We start from the raw sequence: 25,008 nt of genomic DNA, 5'->3' as shown, positions 1-25,008 counted from the left end.
GGCAGGCTAAGCTGCACTCCCCTTTGGGAGGACAGGGACATCTGAAAGATCCTTGGGAGGCACAGGCTTTCCCTGGAACCATCACCCTACCCCCTGGCCTTGCTGTGGTTCAGTATCAGGTATGTGGCCATCACTGCCACATTCCCTTTTGGCCAGAGGCACGCAGGTTTAGTATGGATCAAAACCCATGTCAAACAGGATGATCATGATCATGGGGTCTGGGTCTTTGGGGAGTTCCTCGCTAGAATGATGGGGAACACACTGCTCATCCTGCTTTAGCCATGGATGCTGTGAGATTTTCTTGAGTGTGGGCCACTTCTTATGTTTCGTGGTGAATATTTTACAAATGAGTCTTTGTGCTTTGATGGAAACAGAGCTAGGGACATGATAACCTGCATCATCATCTCCTGAGCATTGGTTCCCCTAAATGGGTGGCTCTCTGTCAGTATAAAATACAGAAGGGCACCTAGGCTCCAGATGTCCACTGGGAAACTCTCACATACTCCTGCTTTAGGATAATTTCAGGGGCAAGGTATGTGAGAGTACTCCATAAATTGTTCAGCTTCTGCCCAGCTATGAACCTGGCTCTGAGGACAAAGTCAATGAGTTTGATGTTGCGTCTGGCTTCCACCATGATGTTCTCTGGCTTCAGGTCTCGGTGCACCCCCAGGGTGGGGCATGGTGGTGCACACCTGTAATTCCAGACACTCAGGAGGCTGAGACAGGAGAGTCTCAAGTTCAAAGCCAGCCTCAGAAACTTGGTGAAACTCTCAGGAACTTAGTAAGACCCTGTTCTCACTTTTCATTTTCAAAATAAAAAATGAAAAGTGTTAGGGATGTAGCTCAGTGGTAGAGTGCCCCTGGGTTCAAACCCCAGTGTACCCAAAACAAACAACCTTCTGAGTGGAATATTCATACTTTTCTTTTGGTACTATGATTTGAACCCAAGGCCACTTTATGACTGAGCTATATCCCCAGCACTTTTATGCCGCAGTCTAGCTGGGCAAAATAATCGAGAGGTGACAAGCAACTTGTGAAGGTTGAAGCGGGAACTGCTTTATTGCGGAACAGCAGAGGTATATATATCTAACTGATTACATACAGCTTGACTCAATCAGCATCATCCAATCATAGCATTGCTCCCCTACAGATACAGCAATCAGCCAATAAGGAGTCCCCACCATCTTAATGGCTTGGTGGCGTTGCCTCACAAACCACTCCTCCTGGCAAACTGCCAGGCGCCATCTTGACTTGATCGCAGCTTCCAACACTTAAATTTTGAGACAGGGTCTTACTAAGTTGCTGAGGCTGGTCTTGCAGTCTTCTAGGTCACTGGAATTACAGGCAAGTACCACCATGGCCAGCTCTGAATATGCACACTTTTTAACACTAATTTGGTAAATATCAATAGGTAAAATAAACAAAAACATTTTGGAGGTCTCTGTAATTTTTAGGAGTATAAACTACTGATTTATAGTAAGGAATGAGCTAACTTTCTTAAAAAGCCAAGTGGTAAGTAGTTTAGGCTTATAGGATATATAGTCCCTTCTCTAATTACTAAGCATAAAATGTTGTAATAGCATAAAATGAGAAATTGTCAATATGTAAAGGAGTGTGTGTGACCATGTACCAATGAAACTTTATTATAAAAACAGTGAATTGGCCCAGAGGCTGTAATTTCTGACCCCTGTATTTTAGCACTGGTGTATATATCTGTAATACATTGATACATATCTTTTAGAGAAAGGTTCCTGAACATAAAATTAAGCTATGTATGGAAATAATCTTTCTTAGAGATCAATTGGGAAACCATAAATTAGACTATTTTTATTTAATAAGTTCAATCCAGAGAGATTTCGATATGGTAGAATAGAGAACATCACTTTCCTAGAAACCAAGAAAGCAGATAGGCAGCTTCTCAGCAAAATGGGTGAACAAAAAAAGGAAGGGTGGGACTTTACTGGAATCTAATACTGGACATTCAAAGGAGACTGGGGACTCAGGAGATCGGATATAATAAGATAAGGAAGAAATCCCCAGCACCACAGCCACTGCCATGGCCAGAAGCATCAGCCAGAGTGGTCCCTCCACAAGCCAGGGATAAGGGAATTAAAGAAACCTGCATTTTTAGTGGGTGACTGAGGTGTGTGTGGGTACAGAGAGTTTAGAGATCAAAGACGCTACCCGACTAAACTGAAAGGTGTACTGCACAATATCCTAGTGTGTGAAAGAAGCTGCATCTCCCCCAGCTACTTGCAGCGGACAGAGGAAGGAACCATTTTGCAGCCTCAGAGCAGGGGCTGACAGCTATGTGAGCCAACTCCTGGCAAACCCACACTGCACGACACAGTGTGCCTAAGTCACCAGGAGAAAATCAAATATGGAGAGAGGTTTACACAGGGAACTACTAGTCATGGAAACTTACCCAGCTCTTCCCCTCCTGCTCTAATCCAGCTGCTTGCAGGGCTGGCTGGGAGAGAGGTGCCAGGCCAGGAATTGGAAAGGGCAGTGGCAGGAGAAATTGAGTTTGGAGATAGAACTCAAAGACCAGGAAACATGTGGTCCACAGGTACCATAGTGAACTAAGAATTGGCTTCTCCACCACACAAATGGAACCCAAAGGAGATCCTTGGGATGCAGTCTTCCAGCGTGGACTGACAATTGCTAGGCCCTGGAAGAACACTGGTTTAAACTCTCCAGACCAGTTGGCATTCAGTGAAGAACCTGGAACATACCTAAACCTAAACTTCCCTCCAGGAGTTCTACCTATGGGATTACCATACTAACTGCAGTGATCCCGCCCTGAGGGTGGAACAAGCATCATAATCCAGATGACCCCACCTAACACTGCTGAGAAAGGAAGCTGAGAATCTTTTGAACTCCATGGAAACAATTCTTTAACTTTTCATTGAGATTTCTTTTTTCTTTTCTCTGTTTACTGTAACCTTAATGGTTCATAGATATTTATATATATTTATATTTGTTTTTTTTCTCATTTCTAGTATTTTTGAAGCTAATTATTTTTCATGGATCAATTTGTTGAGGACTAGGATGTTTGATAAGTATATTTCAGTTTTGTTTTGGTTTCTTTTTATTTAAAAATTTTTACTTTATATGTATTTTTCTTCTCACTTATCTGTTTCCCTTTCTCTCTTCTAATATTCAATCACTATTATTCTCTTTCACTCTTCCTTTATTTTTTACTTCAATCTTCTCTCCCGACTCCCTAGTAATCATTAGATTATGCATCACTTCTGTTCTCTCCCTGTCCACCGTTTGAAATTGCAAAGCCATTTCTGCAGATTTACTATTTTTATTGTAAGCTGCCGCGTCCGGCTAACGGAGCCGAGTCCGGCGAGGGACGGCGGGGTTAAAAATACACAGGACACCAAGGTTCTTCATCCAGGAGGGAGCGTGTGCGCACTTTATTGCCAGATTTGTTCCCCTTATATATCTTTTTAACAGCTGCGGGAAATTACTCAAAAGTGAGGAGGGAAGAGTAATAACTGCGTCCTTGGGTTACCGTCACGTCACCGTCCCCTATCAGGAGGCTCGAACAGGTCAAGATATTCCCGAGAGACACATACGTGCGAGGCAGATAAACAGGGAACTGCAAGCCCGCGTCATGGCCTTGTGAGCTGGCCACATTGACATGCATAACAAAGAACTGGGGGTTGAGTCCCCAGGGGCCAGGGCGGGCCTGCTACCAGCAGTAAGCAGTAACTGATCACCTCATTTCTATTTATTGTGACAATTGATGTAGATGTCATGGCAAGAATTATTTGATTTAATGCTTATATTGTTTGCATTGATTGTTGTTATTATTTGTCTCCCCCTAAATGGTGAGGTACTGGAAATCTTTGGGGACACTATTAAGTCCACAGGGTAGAAACTCTACAGCCTCAGATCCATACTGTTATATGCATAGACACACAAACAAAATGAAAAAGCAAACTAAGATGCTTCAACAACAGAATCCTTCGACACACAATGGAATAAACATCAGAGGAGTTTAGAATGTACATAGTTAAACTGATCTGCAAGATAAGGACAATGTAAGGAGTGAAATTAGAGAAAATACAGGAAGTGAAAGATTACTTCAATAAAGAGAGATTCTGAACAAAAAAATCAGAAATCCTGAAATGAAGGAGTCAATAAACCAAATTAAAAATTCAGTGGAAAGCATCACCAACAGACTAGATCATTTGGGAGACAAGAGTTTCAGGCAAAGAAGACAAAATATATAATCTTGAAAATAAAGTTGACCATGGAGAAAAGATGTTAAAGACAGTGAACCAAGGGCTGGGGTTGTGGCTCAGTGGTGACACACTCACCTAGCGTGCATGAGGCACTGTATTCAATCCTTAGCACTACATAAAAATAAAAAATAAAGATATTGTGTACACCTAAAACTAAAAAATAAAAAAAAAGTTGATGAACAAAACTTCCCAAGAAATATGGGATAACTTGAAAGACCAAATTTAAGATTTATCAGGATAGATGAAGGCTCAGAGATGCAAACCAAAGGAATGCACAATCTTTTCAATGAAATAGTATCAGAAAAATTCCCAAACCTAAAGAATGAAATGGAAAAATCAAATACAGAAGCTATAGAACCCCAAATATGCAAAAGTACAATGCCTGACACACAGAATAAAGATAGGATTTTAAAGGCTGCCAGAGAAAAATAGCAGGTCATACAGGTCATATTTAGAAGAAAACTAGTCCAGATATCAGCTGATTTCTCAAGGGAGACATTCAAAGTTCAGAGGCTGTAGAATAATAAATACCAAACTCTGAAAGAAAATGGATGTCAGCTAAGAATACTATACCCAGCAAAATTAGGCTTTAAAACTGACCATGAAGTAAAAATCTTCCATGATAAACAAAGGGTAAAAGAATTCACAGCAAGAAAGCCTGCACTATAAAACATATTCAGTAAAATATTTCATGAAGAAAAATGAAAAGTAAAAGTGAAAACCAGCAAAGGGAGGAACTTCACTAAAAGAATAGTGAATCAAAGGAGAAACTAATACAAATTAAAACCAGAAATGACTCAAAATGACAGGGAATAAAAATATTTCTCAATAATAGCATTGCATATAAATGGCCTAAACTCGTCAATCAAAAGACATATACTAGTAGATTGGATTAAAAAACCAAGACCCAGCAACATGCTATCTCCAAGAGACTCACCTCATAGGCAGAGACATCCACAGACTGAAGGTAAAAGGATGGAGAAAAACATATCACTTACATGGATCATGTAAACAGCAGGGGTTTCCATCCTCATATCAGGTAAAATGGACTTCAAGACAAATTAGAAGGGATAAAAAGGACATTTCATAACTGTTTAAAGGAATTATACGTAAACAAGACATAACAATTGCAAGTATTTATGCCCCAAACAATGGAACATCTATGTACATCAGACAAACCCCTTTCCATTTCAAGAATCAAATGGACCACAATAAAATAATACTGGGTGACTTTAACATGCTTCTATCATCACTGGATAGATTATAGAACTAAAAAATGCAACTAATAATTTAGATGTCACAGACATATGTATAATTTTTCATCCATTAAGGACTGAATACACTTTCTTCTCAGCAGCATACAGATCCTTCTCTAAAATGGACCATATCTTATCCCACAAAGCAACTCTCAGCAACTATGAAAACACAGAGATAATACCTTGCATTTTATCATATCATAATGGAATGAAATTAGAAATCAAAGATAAAAAAAAAATACTTAGAGGTAAATGAGAATGGTAATACAATATACCAAAATCTCTGGGATGCTATGAAGGCTGTTCTGAGAGGAAAGTTCATTGCAGTAAGCTCATTAAAAGGACAGAAATTCACCAAATAAGTAACCTAACATTACATCTCAAAGCCTATAAAAAGAAGAACAAATCAACACCAAAAACAGTAGAAGACAGGAAGTAATTAAAATCAGTGCTGATGTTAATGAAATTGAAACAAATAAATATTCAAAAAAGTTATGATACAAAAAGTTGGTCCTCTAAAAAAATCAAGAAAATTGATAAAAACACTTAGACAAGCTAACAAAGAGAAAACTCAAATTACTAAAATGCACTATGAAAAAGGAAATATCATAACGGACACTAGTGAAACACAGATGATAATTGGAACTTATTTGGAAAATTTATTCTCTAATGGAATGGAAAATCTTGAAGACAATGACAAATTTCTAGAAACATATGACCTGCCCAAATTGAGTCAGGAGGACATAGAAAATTTAGACAGATAAATTTCAAGCAGTGAAGTTGAAGACACCATCAAAAGCCTACCAAAGTAACTCATAAGAACAACACAAAAAAACCTACTAGGAAAAAAAAGCCCAGGATCAGATTCTCAGCCAAGTTCTACCAGACCTTTAAAGAAGAACTAACACCAATCCTCCTCAAATTATTCCATGAAATAGAAAAGGGAACCCTTCCAAACTCATTTTATGAAGCTAGTATTACCCTGATACCAAAAACCAGACAAAAACACATCAAGGAAAGAAAACTTCAGAGCAATATCCTTGATGAATATAGATGCAAAAATTCTTAGTAAAATACTGGCAAATTGCATATAAAAATATATTTAAAAGATAGAACACCATGATCAAGTGGAGTTCACCCCAGGGATGCTAGGTTGGTTCAATATCCGGAAATAAATAAACATAATTCGTCACTTCAATAGCCTAAAGACAAGAATCACATGATTATCTTAATTAGATGCAGCTTTTGACAAAATACAGCATCCATTCATGTTCAAATCACTAGAAAAACTAGGGACAGTAGGAGCATACCACAACATTGTAAAAGCTATATATACTAAACCCAAGGCTAGCATCATTCTAAATGGAGAAAAATTGGAAGCATTTTCTCTAAAAACTGGAACAAGATAGGATTGGCGTCTTTCACCATTTCTATTCAACATAGTCCTGGAAACTCTTGCCAGAGCAATTAGAAGAAAGAAATTAAAGGAATATGAATAGGAAACGAAGAATTCATACTACCCCTATTAGCTGAGGACATATTCTATATTTAGAAGACCCAAAAACTCCATCAGGAGACTTTTAGGACTCACAAATGAATTCAGCAAAGTAGCAGGATATAAAATTAACACCCACAAATCATTGCATTCTTATACATCAGTGATAAACCAATGAAAGATAGGAAAACTATCCCATTCACACTTGCTTCAAAAATAAGTATTTGGGAATTGATCTAAAAAGAGGTGAAAGACCTTTACAATGAAAACTACAGAACACTAAAGAAAGAAATTGAAGAAAACCTTAGAAGATGAAAAGATCTCCCATGTTCTTAGATAAGCAGAATTAATATTGTCAAAATGGATTTACTACCAAAAACACTATACAGACTTAATACAATTCCTATTAAGGTTCCAGTGATGTTCTTCATGAAAATAGAAAAAGCACCCATGAAATTAATTTGGAAAAATAAGAGGCCCAGAATAGCCAAAGCAATCCTTAGTAGAAAAACAGGAGGCATCACGATACCAGACTTTAAACTATACTACAGAGGTATAGTAACAAAAAATGGCATGATATTGGCACCAAAAGCAGACATGAAGACCAATGGTACAGAATAGGAGACAGAGAAAAACCCACATAAATACAATTACCTCATACTAAACAAAGGTGCCATTAACATACATTGGAGAAAAGGATAGCCTGTTCAACAAATGGTGCTGGGAAAACTGGAAATCCGTATGTAGCAAAATGAAATTAAACCCCGTCTCTCACCCTGATCAAAACTCAACTCAAAGTAAATCAAGGACCAGGGACCATGTGCCTACTAGAAGAAAAAGTAGACCCAACTCTCTCTACGTCGTGTCGGCTTAGGAACTGAATTCCTCAACAAGACTCCTAAAGCCAAAGAAGTAAAATTGAGAATCTATAAATGGGATGGTATCAAACTAAAAAGATTTTTCACAGCAAAGGAAACAATCAAGAACGTGAAGAGAGAGCCTATAGAATGGGAGAAAATCTTTGCCACCTGCACCTCAGATAGAGCATTAATTTCCAGGATATGTAAAGTACTCAAAAACCACCAAAACAATAAATAACCTAATTTAATAAATGGGCAAAGGAACTGACCAGGCACATCGCAAAAGAAGAAATACTATCAGTCAACAAATATATGAAAAAATGCCCAACATCTCTAGCAATTAGAGAAGTGCATTTTAAAACTACCCTGAGATTTCATCTCACTCCAGTCAGAATGGCAATTATCAAGAATATAAGTAATAATAAATGTTAGGATGTGGAGGAAAATACACACTCATACATTGCTGGTAGGTCTACAAATTAGTGCACCCAGTCTGGAAAGTAATATGGAGATTCCTCAGAAAATTTCCTCAATATATACCCAAAGGGTTTAAAATCAGAATACTATAGTGACACAACTACATCAATGTTTATACCAGGTCAATTCACAATAGCTAAGCTAAGGAACCACCTATGTGCCCTCCAACAGATGGGTTGATAAACAAAATGTGCTGTGTATACACAGTGAAATATTACTTAGCCATAAAAAAGAATGAAATGATGGCATTTGCTGGTAAATGAATGGATCTGGAGACTATCATGCTAAGTGAAATAAGCCAATCCCAAAAACCCAAAGGGCAAATGTTCTCCAATATGCAGATTATAATACACAGGGTGCCCTGGGGAAGAGTATAAGTTCATTGGATTAGACAAAGGGAAATGAAGGGAAGCCAGGGTAGATGGGAGTAGGAAAGAAAGTAGAATGAATTGATAAATTTCTTATGTTCATATATGAATACATGTCAAGTGTAGCTCCGTATCATACACAGCCGCAAGAATGGGAAGTTATACTCCATGTATGTATAAATGTCAAAATATGCTATAATGCCATGTATATCTAAAAACAACAAATTAAGAAGTCAACCTAAAAATACTCTTTTATCTTTCACTAAAGAAAAAAAAAAAAAAGAAGAGCCAAGCCTTGGTCAATCACACTACATCTCTCAAGCTCATCATAACAAGCAGCATGAACTTAATGACTGTGCCAATTCTCCATGCTCTTCAAAATGCCATAAGCAAAACAGAGGAACCCAGATGGACCAATGGGTTATCCTAGTAGCCAAGAAACCCTAAACTTGGGGAAGCTACCACTTTTATAGTAGGTAGTTATCAAGTCTCCTCTTTCTGCAGGGAGACATTACCTCCTATTTCAAGGTTGTTTGCTACTAACATGGTCCTGACATATTCCTCTGCCCCATCAACAGTAGTCAGATCCTTGAATCCATGGCATCCCAGCCCCTTTTTTGGGGGGAGGGAGGAGACAGGTTCTTTCTAATTTGCTTAGGGCCTCACTAAATTGCTGAGGCTGGTCTCTAACTTGTGATCCTTGTGATTTACCTTCCTGAGTTGCTGTAATTACAGCACCACTGTGACTGGCTCTTTTGAACTTCTGAAGCATTTGTAATTCTTATAAAAAAAAAAAAAGTAATGCTTTTTTTTTTTTTTTTGGTACCAGGGATTGAACTCAGGGGTACTCTACCGCTGAACCACATCCCCAGTCCTATATTGTATTTTATTTAGAGACAGGGTCTCACTAAGTTGCTTAGTGCCTTGCCATTGCTGAGGTTGACTTTGAACTTGAGATATTCCTGCCTCAGCCTACGAGCCACTGGGATTACAGGCGTGTGCCAGTGTGCCCAGCAAGTAATGCTTTCCTTTTTTGCTTATTTTATTTTCTCTATTAACTAAAAACTTATGAGGGAAAGTTATGTCTTAAGCATTTAAGGTTTGTTTTACAGTAATCACTACTCATGTTTTATGGTTAAAACACTTACAGCCTTCAGAGCATGAAATTCTACTTCTACGTGCCTTTTTTCTGTAGTCCTGTTTTATTGATATTTTTTCAAAATAATATAGACATTTAATTGAGGGAATTAATAGGTTTTTGCTTAGTAGTTCTGAAATCTAGCATGGCTGGGTACAGTGTCCCACACATATAATCCCAGTGACTCTGGAGATTGAAGCAAGAAGATTGTAAATTCAAAACCAGCCTCAGCAACTTAGTGAAACCCTGTCTCAAAGTTAAAGAAAAGAAAAGGCTGGTGATATAGCTAGGTGGTAAAGTGCCCTTGGGTTCAATCCCTCGTACCAAAAAACAAACAAACAAAATGATTCTGTACCACTTTAACTAGACACACATCCATAGACTTAAGACCCCCTGTGACTAAGAATATTAATGATTTATAAAGGGACATGTTTTGCTGTTCTGGGTATGAACCATAGCACTTAAAAATATGAGTAAAATTAATGTGTTGCTTATTTATGAATAGTATTTCTTATTTTATTTTGAGACAGGGTCTCACTAAGTTGCTTAATGCCTTGCCATTGCTGAGGTTGACTTTGAACTTAAGATATTCCTGCCTCAGCCTTAAAGTGTTTTTCTTTTGCAAGGCAGCTTTGCTCATCAGTATAACCACCAATGCTCAAAGTATTTTTCTTTTGATGCATTAAATAAAGTAAACAAACACTCTAGCTAGATAATTTGAGGAGATGTTTCTTTAAAATTTTTCAATAATTTTCATTATTGAAATACGTTTGGGTCATCTGAAAGTATCTATAAATTTTTTAAATGCAGGTAAAATAGTAGTGTCCAAAATTCCTTAAATTTAGAACTCTCTTCATAGATCCTCTTTCTCTACTCTAGTACTCTGTGAAATCCACTTTGGAAAATGTTGCCGTAAGGACAGAATCTCAGGGCAGAAAATACTTCAAAGAATGTTTAATATAACCATTAAATTCACTGTGTTGAAAACAGCCTGTTTTGCTTTCAAAAGATAATGGAAATTATGATTAACTTGATTTATTATGGGCAAAGTTCCTTATTTATTACCATATCTATTTTTCTTATATGGGAGAATATGTTCGAGATTCACTGTAGGAGTCAGAAAGTCTTCAGGTAAGAATGTGGCCTGACCTCCGTCAACTGAGGCCTCAGTCTTCCTGAAGTCACACAACCTCAAGGAGGACCTGGCCTTGACTTCCTCAATGTGTGTTTCATGAGAACCATGATCACTGGCAGAGAACACAGGCAGTAAAGAACAGGACAGAAAAGTAATTTCTAGACTTTGAAAGATTATTACAAATTAAGTTCCACTTAAAAACCAGCTCCAAAAAGAGGCAGTTATTTTTAGGAAATTTCTTAGGAAGTGCTGTTGTGCTGAGATCCATAGCCAAGTAGGAATGACGCATGGCATTTTGGTTTGAAAGGTGACCCTGCTCAGGGATTAGGGTGGCTCCGGGTTTAGGGTGGATCCTGCTGGAATAGGGTGGCTCCGGGTTTAGGGTGGATCCTGCTGCCTCAGGCGCCTGCTCCTTGAGTTCCCATTGAATTCTCGAGGGGTTCTGAGAATATTGGTACGCAGAGCCTGGTGGAGGGAGTGTATTTTCCCAGAACGTGCGTGTAGAGTGCTGGTGAGAGTTCGGGAATAAAGAGTTGCTGTTTAAATCTACAAGGCTTTGGTGGTGGCTTGGTTATTTTGTGCCCAGCCAGATTGCGGCATTTGGAGGCCCCGTAAGGGGGACGTCTGAAGCTTAGAGGTAAGTGAAATTGTTCGCCCCTGAGGGAAGGCGAGAGAATGGGTGACCATTTCAAAAAACAATGTGTTCTTGTTTTGATTTATTTTGTTTTTGTTTCAAGCTGCCTATACCTAGAACTTTCTCAGGCAAACTGGGAAAAATGGTTGGCTCAAAGTTTAAAGTTGTTTACCCCTGAGGAAGAGAAATTATTAGAGGAAGGAGGCACCCCAGTAAGATCAACAACATTTAGGGCATATGTTGATACAATACAAAAATGTAGCCCATGGCTTTTTAAAGAGAAGTTGTTAAATATATCACAATGGGACTATCATGGTATCCTGTAGAAGGATTTTTCTTCAACAAGAAAGAGATGGCTAGTTCTGTTTACTACACTTGTCTAAGATCTTGGTTTTTACAGACATCTGATTAATTTACAAAGCTAAAGTGTTAAAATATCAACCACTAAATATAAAATCAAGTACTCTTATTAAGTTACATAAGGTAATATATTTAAACATTATGTGTGTTTTCATAAATTGGTAAATGAAAAAAAAACAAAAGTTTAATATTGCTTTGTGTCTGTGTCTTTGCTGAAACAAGGTTACTAAGAGTTAAGATTCTATCAGGTGTAATTTATATACAAAGAGTATAAGAAGTTTCAGTTGGGTTTCAATTACAGTATTATAGTACCATAAAAAAACATGAAAGTATTTCATCTTATTAAAGTGGAGTAATTTGTCTAAATTCAAAAATTTTATAAGGGTTGTTTCAGAATGTGAATTTATAAAAAGGGTTAACAGCTAAAAAAGAGATATAAAAAGATTCAAGATATGGAAATATGTTTTAATATGAAAGCTGAAGAAAAAAAGAAATGTTTTTAGATGAGATAATCTTTGTGTGGTAAAGTAAAAAGTTGTAAAATGTCTAAGTAAGTTGCAAAAGGCTTTAAAAGGTTAAATTGAAGGTGGTTAAGATGCCTTCATGACGGAGGAAAGATTGCGTCATTCAAAGCCTAGTTAATCTTAAAAGCATTACTTAAAAAAAAAACATGAAAATGGGAAGATAATAGGATAAAAGCAATTTGGAGAAAGAATATTAGAAATTTGAAGTGAAAAACTTTGAAGACAGAAGTACAGGAAGGTGAAAAAAAGATAGAAAAGATGTAGGAAGATAAAAAAGATGTAGGAAGACAAAAATTTTAAACCCACAAAATAGGGGAAAAAAAACTAGGAGGAAAAAAAGCAACTAAGGGTAAATATAAAAACCTTAGAAGAAAACTAGAAGATAGAAACAAGATAAAAAATGGTTAAAAATGTCAAATAAAGGTATTTTAGATAAAAAATACAAAAAGCTAAGACAACTATTAGATACAGACATTCAAGATAGAAAAAGGTAGAAGAGAGAAGTTTAAAGTCAAATATTGGATAAAATAGAAGAACAAGGAGATTATTAGTAATTTTTTCAAAAAGCCCATCAACTTTAATTTCTGGTGGTGCAGAAATTAGAAGTCTCAGATGAGGGTGTTAAAATTTATAGACAAGAGCCAATTTAGAAAACATTAAACTAGAAGGAAATTGGTTTAAAACCACATCAAAAAATTAAAAGGACTAAAATAATTCTAAAAACTAAGGCAGAATGCTTTTGAAAGACTTAAATTTAAAAGGATCTTTAAGGGGTATATATCCCCCAAAGATAAACTTAAAATAACCCTTTTTACTCTAAACTTTTTAAATTTGGATTCATCAGGACTTAGTGCTGCGGAAAGGCATATGTGTCCAAAAAATGTACATAAGCCCAAGGTACTTTGGAAGGATATTCTAACAGGACAATGGAAAGGTCCTGACCCAGTAATTGTCTGGAGTCGGGGGTCTGTTTGTGTGTTTCCACAGGGAGAACAGCAGCCGATTTGGATTCCAGAGAGATTAACCAAGGTCCTGACCCAGTGATTGTCTGGAGTCGGGGGTCTGTTTATGTGTTTCCACAGGGAGAACAGCAGCCGATTTGGATTCCAGAAAGATTAACTAAAGCGATTTCTACAGACCAAAAAGAAGATGATTTGGCTCAAATCCATAACAACTGATATCCAAAACTCCAGTTTGGCTATTCTTACATCTGCAACAGAACCAGGATGCTTTTTTCAATATCTATTTTATTATTGCCCTTTGCCATATCATGAAGTTCTATTTTGTTTTTTGAGCTCATACAGACCTAGGTTAATGTTTTGCTGATCAGTTCTATTTTTTGACTATAGAGTTTTTAAACATTGCAATGGAGATTTCACCTGTAAAAAGTTATAAGGCCTTTACTATAATGTTATGTGTTGTATGTATTATATTATGTGTGCACACTTGTGTTTTGTGTTATATGTTTGAATGTATGTATGTCCATATATCATATATGATGAGCGCTCATGATAAAATGGATCCAAATATTTTTTTTTAATTCACGTGATTTAAATGGTTTAATTTAATTGGGTAAACAGCTGTTAAAGATTGTTTTAATATGTGAACACAAAAGAAGGTTAACAGATCTGTTTGTTTACTTTCACCTTTCCTTTTCATTATATTTAATAATTCTGTTCAGGATAATGTAAATTGTTCAGAAAGTTGTTTTCTTAGTACCTGTTGAAATGTTACATAATTTATTTTTAGCATCATTGCCAGAATTCCTATCTTCATCCCAGTGCCGGTGAAGACAAAGATAAAACCAAACTACAGCTTCTATGATAGCTATCACAGTAAACTGTATAAACTGATGCATCAGTGAATAATAACTCAACAAGTAATGCTCAATCAAGGAGTTGATTTACTTTGGGAGGAAATGTACATATTGATAGATTCCTCCACTTTGAGCTGCTTGCAGAACTTGCCTGGACTATGTATCACTTGTATGCATTGTGAACTATCTGTTGGTGCAGCGAATTGTGGTAGTGCTGGCGTATCTTTGCTGATGGTGTCACCTGTGATACAATTTTTCCATAGGAGCCGTCAATTGGCTTGGTGTCGTGGCATTTCTGTATCCTCCTCCCTTCTGCTAGTGATGGTCTAAAATTTGGGGGCCAACAGAGGTGAGGTAAAGAACCTCACCCCCCCACTGGTGCAAAGGCCAAATTTGGGGGCCAACAGAGGTGAGGCAAAGAACCTCACCCTCCCACTGGTGCATAGGCCTATCCACAAGTATGGCTGTATGCTGGACCGGTAGTCAGTGACGGGTATGATCCAATTGCAATGGTACCAACCTAAGACAGGAGGCTCTCGCCTCGAGGTCAGCTCATCCGATGAATGGGTAAGGACCATATGTTGAATTGGACAACCTAACAGGCAGGGTCCCTAAGCCACATTGCTTGTTGTTTAATTAATCAGAAGGGGGGAGATGCTGAGAGCCATAGCCAAGTAGGAATGACGCATGGCATTTTGGTTTGAAAGGTGACCCTGCTCAGGGATTAGGGTGGCTCCGGGTTTAGGGTGGATCCTGCTGGATCCTGTTGCCTCAGGCGCCTGCTCCTTGAGTTCCCGTTGAGTTCTCCTGGGGTTCTGAGAGTATTGGTACTGGGGTTCTGAGAGTATTGGTACGCAGAGCCTGGTGGAGGGAGTGTATTTTCCCAGAACGTGCGTGTAGAGTGCCGGTGAGAGTTCGGGAATAAAGAGTTGCTGTTTGAATCTACAAGGCTTTGGTGGTGGCTCGGTTATTTTGTGCCCAGCCAGACTGCAGCACTGTTGGGATGAGCATCTGTTGAAGGGTTGAAGGAAGAGTTGGGCCACCTATGGCACAGTCTCAGTACAGACTTCAAATGACCCCATTGAAAGCTCTGGATCTGTGGTGGCTCTTCAGAGTTGTTCCAGGTTGGAGTCGTTGGTTAGGGCTGCCTCTGAAAGAGCCATAACCTTACACAAGGCAGCTCATGTTAATCTAGGAACTTTCCAAATAGGGTTAAGGGCTGTGAGCTTCTGGTGGTGTTTTCAGTAGCTGCAAGAATAAAATTACAGGGTGTGGTGGCACATGCCTGTAATCCCAGTGGCTTGAGAGGCTGAGGCAGGAGGATCATGAGTTCAAAGCCAGCCTCAACAAAAGCAGGGCTGGGGATGTGGCTCAGTTGTTGAGTGCCTCTGAGTTCAATCCCCAGTACAAAAAAAAAAAAAAAGAAGAAGAAGAAGAAGAAAAACGTTTTTATTTCTGAAGGAGTTTGAGGTAGTATATCACAGGATCAGGCTCAGTGGGTTATTAATGAGGTATTTATTTTTAAAAAATTTTTCTAATATTTATTTTTTAGTTGTAGTTGGACACCATACCCTTTTTTTTATTTATTTTTATGTGGTGTTGAGGATTGAACCCAGGGCCTCGCACATGCTAAGCAAGTGCTCTACCGCTGGGCCACAACCCCAGCCCCTAATGAGGTATTAACTAACAACAAAGACCTGACAACACTTAACACATAAGGATTTGATTTTTCTCACATAATAAGAATGTTTGAAGATGCTGGCATTTGCTCATTTTTTTTTTTTTTTTGACTCTTTTCCCCATGCCCTCAGTGTGGCTGCTAGACCTCCAGCCAACCTGTCTGAATTCCAACCAGCAAAGATTTCCAGAAGCTCCATTATACTTGTACTTTTTACCTATTCATTAGCACATACTAGACAATGACATTTTTCTGCAGTCACATTATCTAGAGGTCTGTCACAAAGGAAAAATGAATATTAAATTTGACACTGTTGGGCTGGGGATGTGGCTCAAGTGGTAGCATGCTCGCCTGGCATGCGTGCGGCCCGGGTTTGATCCTCAGCACCACATTCAAACAAAGATGTTGTGTCCGCCAAAAACTGAAAAATAAATATCAAAAATTCTCTCTCTCTCTCTCTCTCTCTCTCTTCTCAAAAAAAAATTTTTTTGACACTGTTAGTATTTGATTAAAAAAATCATGTGCTATGCAGATAGGAAGGAAAAACGTTGCAAAACTATCAGAGCCTTTGTTGAAATAGTCTAGAGTAGGTGATGGGGGCAGAGGATATGAGTGTTAGAAACAGGCTAGATCTTAGGAAACCAGTCTGGAAGGTAAGAGTTAAAGTTCGTTTTGTTATTGTTGTTACGTAGTACTAGGGATTGAACCCAGAAGCATCTACCACTGAGATACATCCCTAGTATTTTTTATATTTTATTTTGAGGCCAAATCTCACTAAGTTACCCAGGCTGGCCATCAACTTGCAGTCTTCTTATCTCAGCCTCCTAAGTAGTTTAGATTATAGATGTAAGCTTCTCTGCCCTGTTAAGTGTTAAAGAATTTTAACATCAGCATTTGGAGAAGGTAGACAAAAAAGCCACCAGGAATTACAGGGTGACCTTAAGGACCCAGTGATTTTTTAAAAATGTATATATATTTTTGGTTGTAGTTGGACACAATGCCTTTATTTTTATGTGGTGCTGAGGATTGAACCCAGCACCTCACATGTGTTAGGCGAGCGCTCTACCGCTGAGCCACATCCCCAGCCCCCAGTGATATTTTTGGATAAACCACTATTAAAGTGCCTCCTTGCTGGGCAGCAACCAGCTGCAAAAAAAACAAAACAACAAAATACTATAAGCACCTGGGTGCAGAGCACACAGCTGCATCAGCAGCGACTCAGTGCTGAGGCAGGAGAATCACAAACTAGAAATACCCTGTCTCAAAATACAAAATGAAAAGGACTGGGGTCATATATGAGTGGTAGAGCACCCCTGGGTTCAAGCCTCAGAACTGCAAGAATCAAAAATAAATAGAAAGACCTAGAAGCAAGTACAATCCAAAATCACAGGCTTTCTCTGTGAGCTTAGAAAAGTTTCAGGGCTGCAAAATTTTATGTAAAAATTTACAGCTGCTTATTTTAATCCTCTGAAATATAATAATGTAGAAAAAAGTGAACTAGAAAAATCTTCTACTAGCCAGAGCAGTGTAATCTCATGTAGTAAAAAGATATATTTTCATGACCACTTCCTAAAATCTGCTTTGAGATTCCTTTCCTGTGATCACAGTAGAGCTGTTGTAAGAATTATACTGAGACATTCCCCCATTTAACACCAGTAAAATGATGGGGCTTTCTGCTGATTCTTTCCCCACTATAGATCATCATAACAAAGGGGCGTAAGGCAAGACATGTATAGAGGTAAATGCTTGACTTGTTGATTCAGACCACTTGGTTTCAAAACCCAGTTCTATGTGATTTAGGGCAAGATTACTGGAGCCAATAGTTAACAGGGATTGTTTAAAAGCTACTTGAGCCAGGTGAGGTGACATACACCTAAAATCCCAGCTACTCAGGAAGCTGAAGCATGAGGACCTCAAGTTTGAGGCCAGCCTCAGAAATTTAGCAAGACCCTGTCTCAAAAAATAAAAAACACTGGGGACATAGCTCAGTGGTAAACACCTGGTTCAATCCCTAGAAGCAAAATAAAAAAGAGATTTGAGAATGTCCCAAGACATTTGCTTGTCACAACTTCTATGGGGTGTGGGGGAGTGAATGAGTCAGTTTTTCACCTCTGACCAAAATATCTGATAAGAAAAACTAAGATCTGGGCACTGTGGTGCATACCTATAATCCCAGCAGCTCAGGAGGCTGAGGCAGGAGGACCACAAGTTCAAGCCAGCTTCAGCAATTTAGTGAGGCCAGAGTAATTTAGCAAAACCTGTCTCAAAAAAAATAAAAATTTTTTTTAAAGGGCTGGGGATATGGCTCAGTGGTTAAGTGCCCTTAGGATCGAATGTTGTGTTGGTACCAAAAAAAAAAAACAAACAAACTTAGAAGAGGTTGGCTAGTTGCATTGCTCTGGGTTTAAGGTAAGACAAATATCATGGCAGAGGATGCTGCTCAACTCATGGCAGCCAGAAAGCAGAGAAAGGAAGAAACTGGGAAAAGATAATCCTTCCATCCCCCACCCCCCACTATGACCTGCTTACTTCAACCAAATCCCACCTACCATCCAGCCATCAATAGATTCATCCACTGATGGGGTTAGAGCCCTTGTGATCCAGTCACTTCCCAAAATCCCCACCTCTGGACATTACTGCATTGGGGACATATGATACGTTGGGAGACATTGCATATATATAACAGAGTGCCTCTGGCATCCAATTAGTAAAGACTGCTAAATATCCTACAACTCACAGGACAGCCCACAACAAATTATCTGGCCAAAATACTAATAGTGCTGAGGCTCAGAAATCTATTTTAGCCTTTCCAAGCCTCCATTTTTGTCATCCAAGAATTGGAGTTCATAATCATTTTTATGATGAGACAATCCACTTAAAACAGCATGATTTCTAGCTCTTAAGTGCTCTGTTAATATGAATTATCATCATCCTCATCCATACTGATCTGGGTATTTAATCTGAATTAAAAGAACACACTATTTGCTACCGATAGCCATGCAACTAGGGAAATCAGTTTACCTCTTTCCTTCATCTGAGGGAAATTTCTAAAGAATAGGGAATGGGATAGAAGCCCTTCTTGCTTATAGAGTCAAAGAAATAAAGAGTAAGTGACCAGTACACCTTATTCAAAGTACATATTTAGCCTAAGAAAATGCTGTTTGGTTCTATTCATGTTAATAGTTTTCTTTTTCACATTGACATTGATGTCTTTTTTCTCTCTTCCTTTTGCATCCTATTGAAAAGTTATACCTCCTTTCTTCATACCTTTTGGAGTTCCAACTTTTTCAGTGTTTTCTAATGACTGAAAAAGATTTTATGAAGGACTTAGGAGCCATTGAACTAATATAAAGCATTTATCAGGACAAAACATTGGTATATTTGCAAATAAAAGTAATGTCACCATTATGGATTATTCATATAATAACCAAATGAGTTTGTGAGATGTTTACTAAGTTATCAAGACCATAATTTTTACTAAGAAATAAAAAACTTCAAAATCCTAACTTCAAAATCGTAAATTCATTTATATTGTAATGATATTAATTATTATTTTTTTTATTTTTAAAGGCAAATGCAATAGGCCGAAGTGCTAAAACTGTCCGAGAATTTCTAGAAAAGAATTACACAGAAGATGCAATAGCAAATGACAACGAAGCTATTAAATTAGCAATAAGAGCTTTGCTAGAAGTAAGTGATCACATTCAGAAACTAGCTACTTTTCCTCATCCATTTTAATTTACTAAACACATTTACTGAATGATTATGTGTGTGTGTGTGTGTGTGTTTTAGTGCTGGGGATCAAGCTCAGAGACTTGCCCATGTTAGGCACACAATTGTACCATTGAACTAGACCCCGAGCCAGCTGAAGTAGTTCTGATATATACTTGTTCTACATTAGGTTGTCCAGTCTGGTGGAAAAAACATTGAACTGGCTATAATAAGAAGAAATCAACCTTTGAAGGTATGTTATTAACCAAAGAAGAAAAAATATCAGTAGTTTGAGAAGTTAAAAATGTTGAAACTATGAATCTTCATTGTGTCAGATATCCTTTCATACCCTTTGACACCATGATGACTTCTGTTTTGTATAGTATTAGCTTCTGTAAACTAATGCACTAATTTATACATACTCATTGCAAGCAGTTATGAGTCCCGGGCTCTTTTTGAAGACTTAGAGGTACTTGATCTCTACCTCCACCATTTACTGTGTTTCTGTAAGGAAGGCTTACTGAGCCAGCCCCCTAGCCATTAGAGAACATGTACCCTCTGTAAATTCATTGCTTAAGAAAGCAGTTACTAGGGGCTGGGGATGTGGCTCAAGCGGTAGTGCGCTCACCTGGCATGCATGCGGCCCGGGTTTGATCCTCAGCACCACATACAAACAAAGCTGTTGTGTCTGCCGAAAACAAAAAATAAATATTAAAAATTTCTCTCTCTCTCTCTCTCTCTCAAACACTCTCTCTTTAAAAAAAAATTAAAAAAAAAAAAAAAGAAAGAAAGCAGTTACTCTTCCTGTCTTTTAGATCTCCTGAATGTATCAGTGTCATTCAGCTACTACTTTTATATAATTGTTGGCGCTCCAGGTTTCCAACATAAATGTTATCCTTCCTTATATCAAGGAAACTCCTACCCTCTTCTGATTGTGTACTGGTTTGGGGGTTGGTTTGGGGGTTTGTTTCGGTTTCGTGTTTTTGCCATGCTGGGGATTGCACCCAGAGCCTTGTGTGCACTAAGCACAGGCTGTACCACTGAGCTGTGTCCTCAGCCTCTGTCTGCTGGTTTTGATCTATTTTTCTACATTTCACCTGGAGCTCCTTGAACCTCTGTCAGGCTTACATTTTAGTCCCTAGCATAATAATATTTCCATACATCTTTTGTGGCAAATCTGACATTATCTATATGCCTTTTCCAGCCATTATGGATTAAAACCATTGAGCCACAAAATAAACTGTTCAGAGTATTTTGATAGAAGACTTATTGGCTAAAATAGCATTTGGAATAGGGTTCATTAGGTAAACTCTGTTCAGTCTAGTTTGCCAGCGAACTCTCTAGCTGAGAGTACAAAGGCACTCAAATCATGGAAAATTACATTTAAAATATATAAAATATAATATGTCCAGGTAATATGTTTTACAGATTATTGACAAATATAGACTTTCTGCCACATATCTTATTGTGAAATAAAAAGAATTCTGGAATTGAAATCAGAGTCATGGAGACCTGATTTTTAAACCCTCTTCAATTTTTGACCAGATAAATAAACTTTATGAATTTAAACTTCCTTATATTGCAAAATCTGGTGGCAAATTAATTGCTAAAATCACTTTGTTTTCTTAACATCTTTGACAATATTTCTTCTCATTAGGTTGCTTATTTTTTTTTTCAAATTCCAGATTCTCTTTTTTTTATTATTAAGATAATTAAATTTATCTTAATATCTTTACAATAATTATTACACATATGTGGCTTTTAAACCTTTTGAACCATTTTGTTGTACACTTGAAGGTATAAAATGCAAAATTATAAGCAAAATATAAGATTATGAAAATGGGATTGCTTCATGTTGTAAATATTTAGACATTGGCATAATTGAAATTTGCTGTTATTTTTTTTTTCTCTTTTCAGATGTTTAGTGCTAAAGAAATTGAGTTACAAGTAACTGAAATAGAAAAGGAAAAGGAAGAAGCAGAGAAGAAAAAATCAAAGAAGAATGCCTAATTCTTAGAATGAGCACTGGGAATTTTAATGTTTTGCTGTACTGCTTGGAATTACTTAATGAAGAGTTAAAAGAAATAAGTTAGTTTGCAGTATTACCTTTAGTACTCATATGTGCTACTTTGAGAATGCCAAATTTGTGGCTGTCTTCCGTCTTACATAGATTGGTGTGAAGGTTTTCTTTAGATAAGCAGATTTAATTAAGAAAAAAATTCTAATTTTAAGAAATGAGTAATTTGGGTGAAGTTTGAGTATTCACCCTCAGTTAAAGAGCTGGCTATTCCACAATAAATTGAATACAATACTGAGTTGCATTCATTTTTTCCTAGTTTATTCTGTTATTTATTCATTCAAGAAGATATTAGAAAAAAAAAGAAGATATTAGAAGGACTGTATATACAATTAGAGAAACCAATGGAGAGGAAAAAAACAACAGTTTCCTCTGTGCAAGCTGTATAAGTACATGTTGTCAACTCAGCATCCCTCTCACCCCTTCCTAGGAATAAGAATAAGAATTGTATTTCCAAAATGTCCTTCTACGTATGGTTCCAGGTTGGAATGTACCTATGACATACCTTCATGTAAAATTTGGAAGGCAATAAAGAAGATGAGGTCATTGTTCTCTGTATGCAGCCAGCCAGCAGCATGGGCATATGGCAGACCTTCAGTTCACAACAGCTCCCTGGAAAGTTACCATCAGTCACTCATTTTGTATGTATAATATTCAAAGTAGCTTCCATGGAAGCTGATTGGAAGATTCCCTGTGAGGTTCTTTGCACTTTCACTGCTTGGAGACACATTCCTAAGGGAATTACATTGCTTCTGATGATTACCAGCAGCCTTGGTGTAGTCTTTCCTGTCCTTTGTTGCTACGGAATTTCTAGTGGTTCTGGATAACTCTTGAGTAGAAAACAGAATGACTTCCATAATGTCATTACCCTGCCTGTTACAGAGATCATTAGAAATGCTGATTTAATACAGTTTTGGTCTATGTGCCCTTATAATGCTGTTTTTTAAAAAATGTTTGTGTTAGTGCATGAGACTTACACATAATAGTAAAGTTCATTTTGACATATTCATAAGTGCATATAACACTGTTTGCTTCATTTCAGTCTCCAGTGTTTACCCCTTCTCTCATCTTCTCCCTTCCCCAGTCCCCTTACTCTACTCTATTGGTCTTTAATTTATTTACTTATTTTTTTATTGATGTATTATATTTATACATAAAAGTAGAATTAATGTATTCATACATGCACATAGCATAATTTTGTCAGTTTCATTCCATAGTCACTCTCCTTTCACATCCCCCTACTTCCCCCTTTCTCTATGCCATTCTTCTCCCATCTATTTTCATGACACACCCTTTCTTTAAAAATCCTTATTTTTTTCTTGCTTCCATGTGTGAGAGAAAACATTCAACCCTTGACTTTCTGAGTCTGCCTTATTTCACCTAGCAATAATATTCTCTGATTCCATCCATTTACCAGCTAATGACATAATTCTGTTCTTCTTTTTGGCTGAGTAAAACTCCATTATGTATATACAAACTTTTTTTTATCCATTCAGGTGTTGACAGACACCTAGGCTGGTTCCATAACTTAGCTATTGTGAATTGTACTGCTGTAAACATTGATATGCATGTATCACTTTAGTATGCTGATTTTAGTTCTTTCAGGTAAATACCAAGGAGTAGATAGCTGGGTCATGTGGTGACTCCATTCCTAGTCTTTTGAGGAATCTCCATACTGCTTTACAGAGTGGTTGTACTAATTTGCAGCCCCACAAACAATGCATGAATGTGTGTTTCTTCCCACATCCTCACCAGCATTTGATATTTGTATTCATAATGATTGCCATTATAACTGGAATGAGATGAAATTTCACTGTAGCTTTGATTTGTACTACCCTGATTGCTAAGTATGTTGAACATTTTTTCATATATTTGTTGGTCATTTGCATTTCTTCTTTTGTGAAATGTATGTTTAGTGTATTTTCCTATTTCGATTGGGTTATTTGGGTTTTGTTTTGGTTTTTTGTTGTGTGGGGGTTTTTTTGTTTGTTTTGGTTTGGTTTTTTGTTTTTTAGTTCTTTGTATATTCTGGATATCAACCCCTTGTTGGAATAGTAGTTGCTGGAAAGACTTTCTTGTATTCTGTATGCTCTCTTTTCATGCTCTTAATTGTTTCCATTGCTGTGCAGAAGCTTTTTAATAAACCTTCTATTGATTCTGGGTTTAAGTTCTTGCGCTTTAGGGAGTATTAAGGAAGTTGGTGCCTGCACTAGTGGAGTGTTGACTCTGCTTCTTCTAGCAGTTGCAGTGTTTCCTAGGTCTTTGATCCACTTTGAATTGATTTTGGTACAGGGTGAGAGAGGGATTTAGTTTCATTGTTCTACATATGGATTTTCAGTTTTCCCAGCACCGTTTGTTGAAAACGCTATCTTCTCCAATGTATGTTTCTGTCTTCCCTTTTAAACTAGAAGATATGTAAGAAATGTTAGGGCTGGGAAGTGAGTCTTTTTCATCTTTGTTTCCACAGCTTGCCTGAAGTTATGACTTAATACATGCTTGTAGGACTGTTAACTTGCAGATTGCATTCTTTAAAACACAGATTTTGGGCCAGGTATGGTGGAGCATCCAACTCAGGAGGCTGAAGTGGGAGAATTGAAAATTCGAGGCCAGCCTTGGCAATTTAGCAAAGCCATAAGCAACTTACCGAGATCCTGTCTCCAAAAAAAGTATCTAGAGTGTCCCTGTTTTCAAAAAGGAAATCAGATATTGAGAGAAAGAGGAGACTAATCAACTAGTCTAATCACTTACTCACTGTAGAAGCCAACTTCCTAATCTCTTTGACACTCCTTGAACATTATAGTGATGGTAAGATACCACATAGTCAATAAATACATATTTAACAGTGGATTCAGGATTAAGTAAAAATGGGAGTACTTCCAGGAAGAGAGGACTGCATTACAAGCAACAAAGTCCCTACATCCTGGGAAACCTGAAGGTGCAGTAATTTGAAGTGGCATTCTATACTATTCATCCTTGATTGAACATTCTCTGTGCAGGTACCAGAAATGACCTAGATACAGTCCTTGTCCTGAAGAAGTCAAATGCCAAATAGTTATGCCTATTCTTATGAGTTATTTGAATGCTAAAATGTCTATTTCCTCATGAACTGTGAATTCAATAAAGTATGGTAGGTTGCTAGTGTTTCCTGAGCAACTTATTTGAATCTTCCCTAATAAATATACCAAACAACACCAGATCTTTTAAAAAGGAAATTAAATCT

General features: G+C 37.5%; 1 protein-coding gene across 4 annotated transcripts in view; it reads left to right on the top strand.

The window, feature by feature from the left end:
- Positions 1-21,916, top strand: part of Psma8 (proteasome 20S subunit alpha 8) — a 55,703-nt gene extending 33,787 nt beyond the window's left edge. For 3 of the 4 annotated variants that reach the window (XM_048806609.1, XM_048806608.1, XM_048806611.1), the window contains exons 5-7: positions 19,571-19,690; positions 19,902-19,964; positions 21,629-21,721. In XM_048806609.1, the coding sequence (XP_048662566.1) occupies positions 19,571-19,690; positions 19,902-19,964; positions 21,629-21,721 (276 nt within the window). Of the gene's footprint in view, positions 1-19,570; positions 19,691-19,901; positions 19,965-21,628 lie in introns of all 4 variants that reach the window. The other variant, XM_015482254.1, reaches the window with a different exon arrangement.
- Positions 21,917-25,008: the final 3,092 nt, after the last annotated feature.

The sequence above is a fragment of the Marmota marmota genome, unplaced genomic scaffold, assembly GCF_001458135.2.
Source record: "Marmota marmota marmota unplaced genomic scaffold, marMar, whole genome shotgun sequence".
Taxonomy (NCBI): Eukaryota; Metazoa; Chordata; class Mammalia; order Rodentia; family Sciuridae; genus Marmota; species Marmota marmota.
Note: the sequence above shows the minus strand (reverse complement) of the source record. Positions and strands in the feature narration are given on the sequence as shown.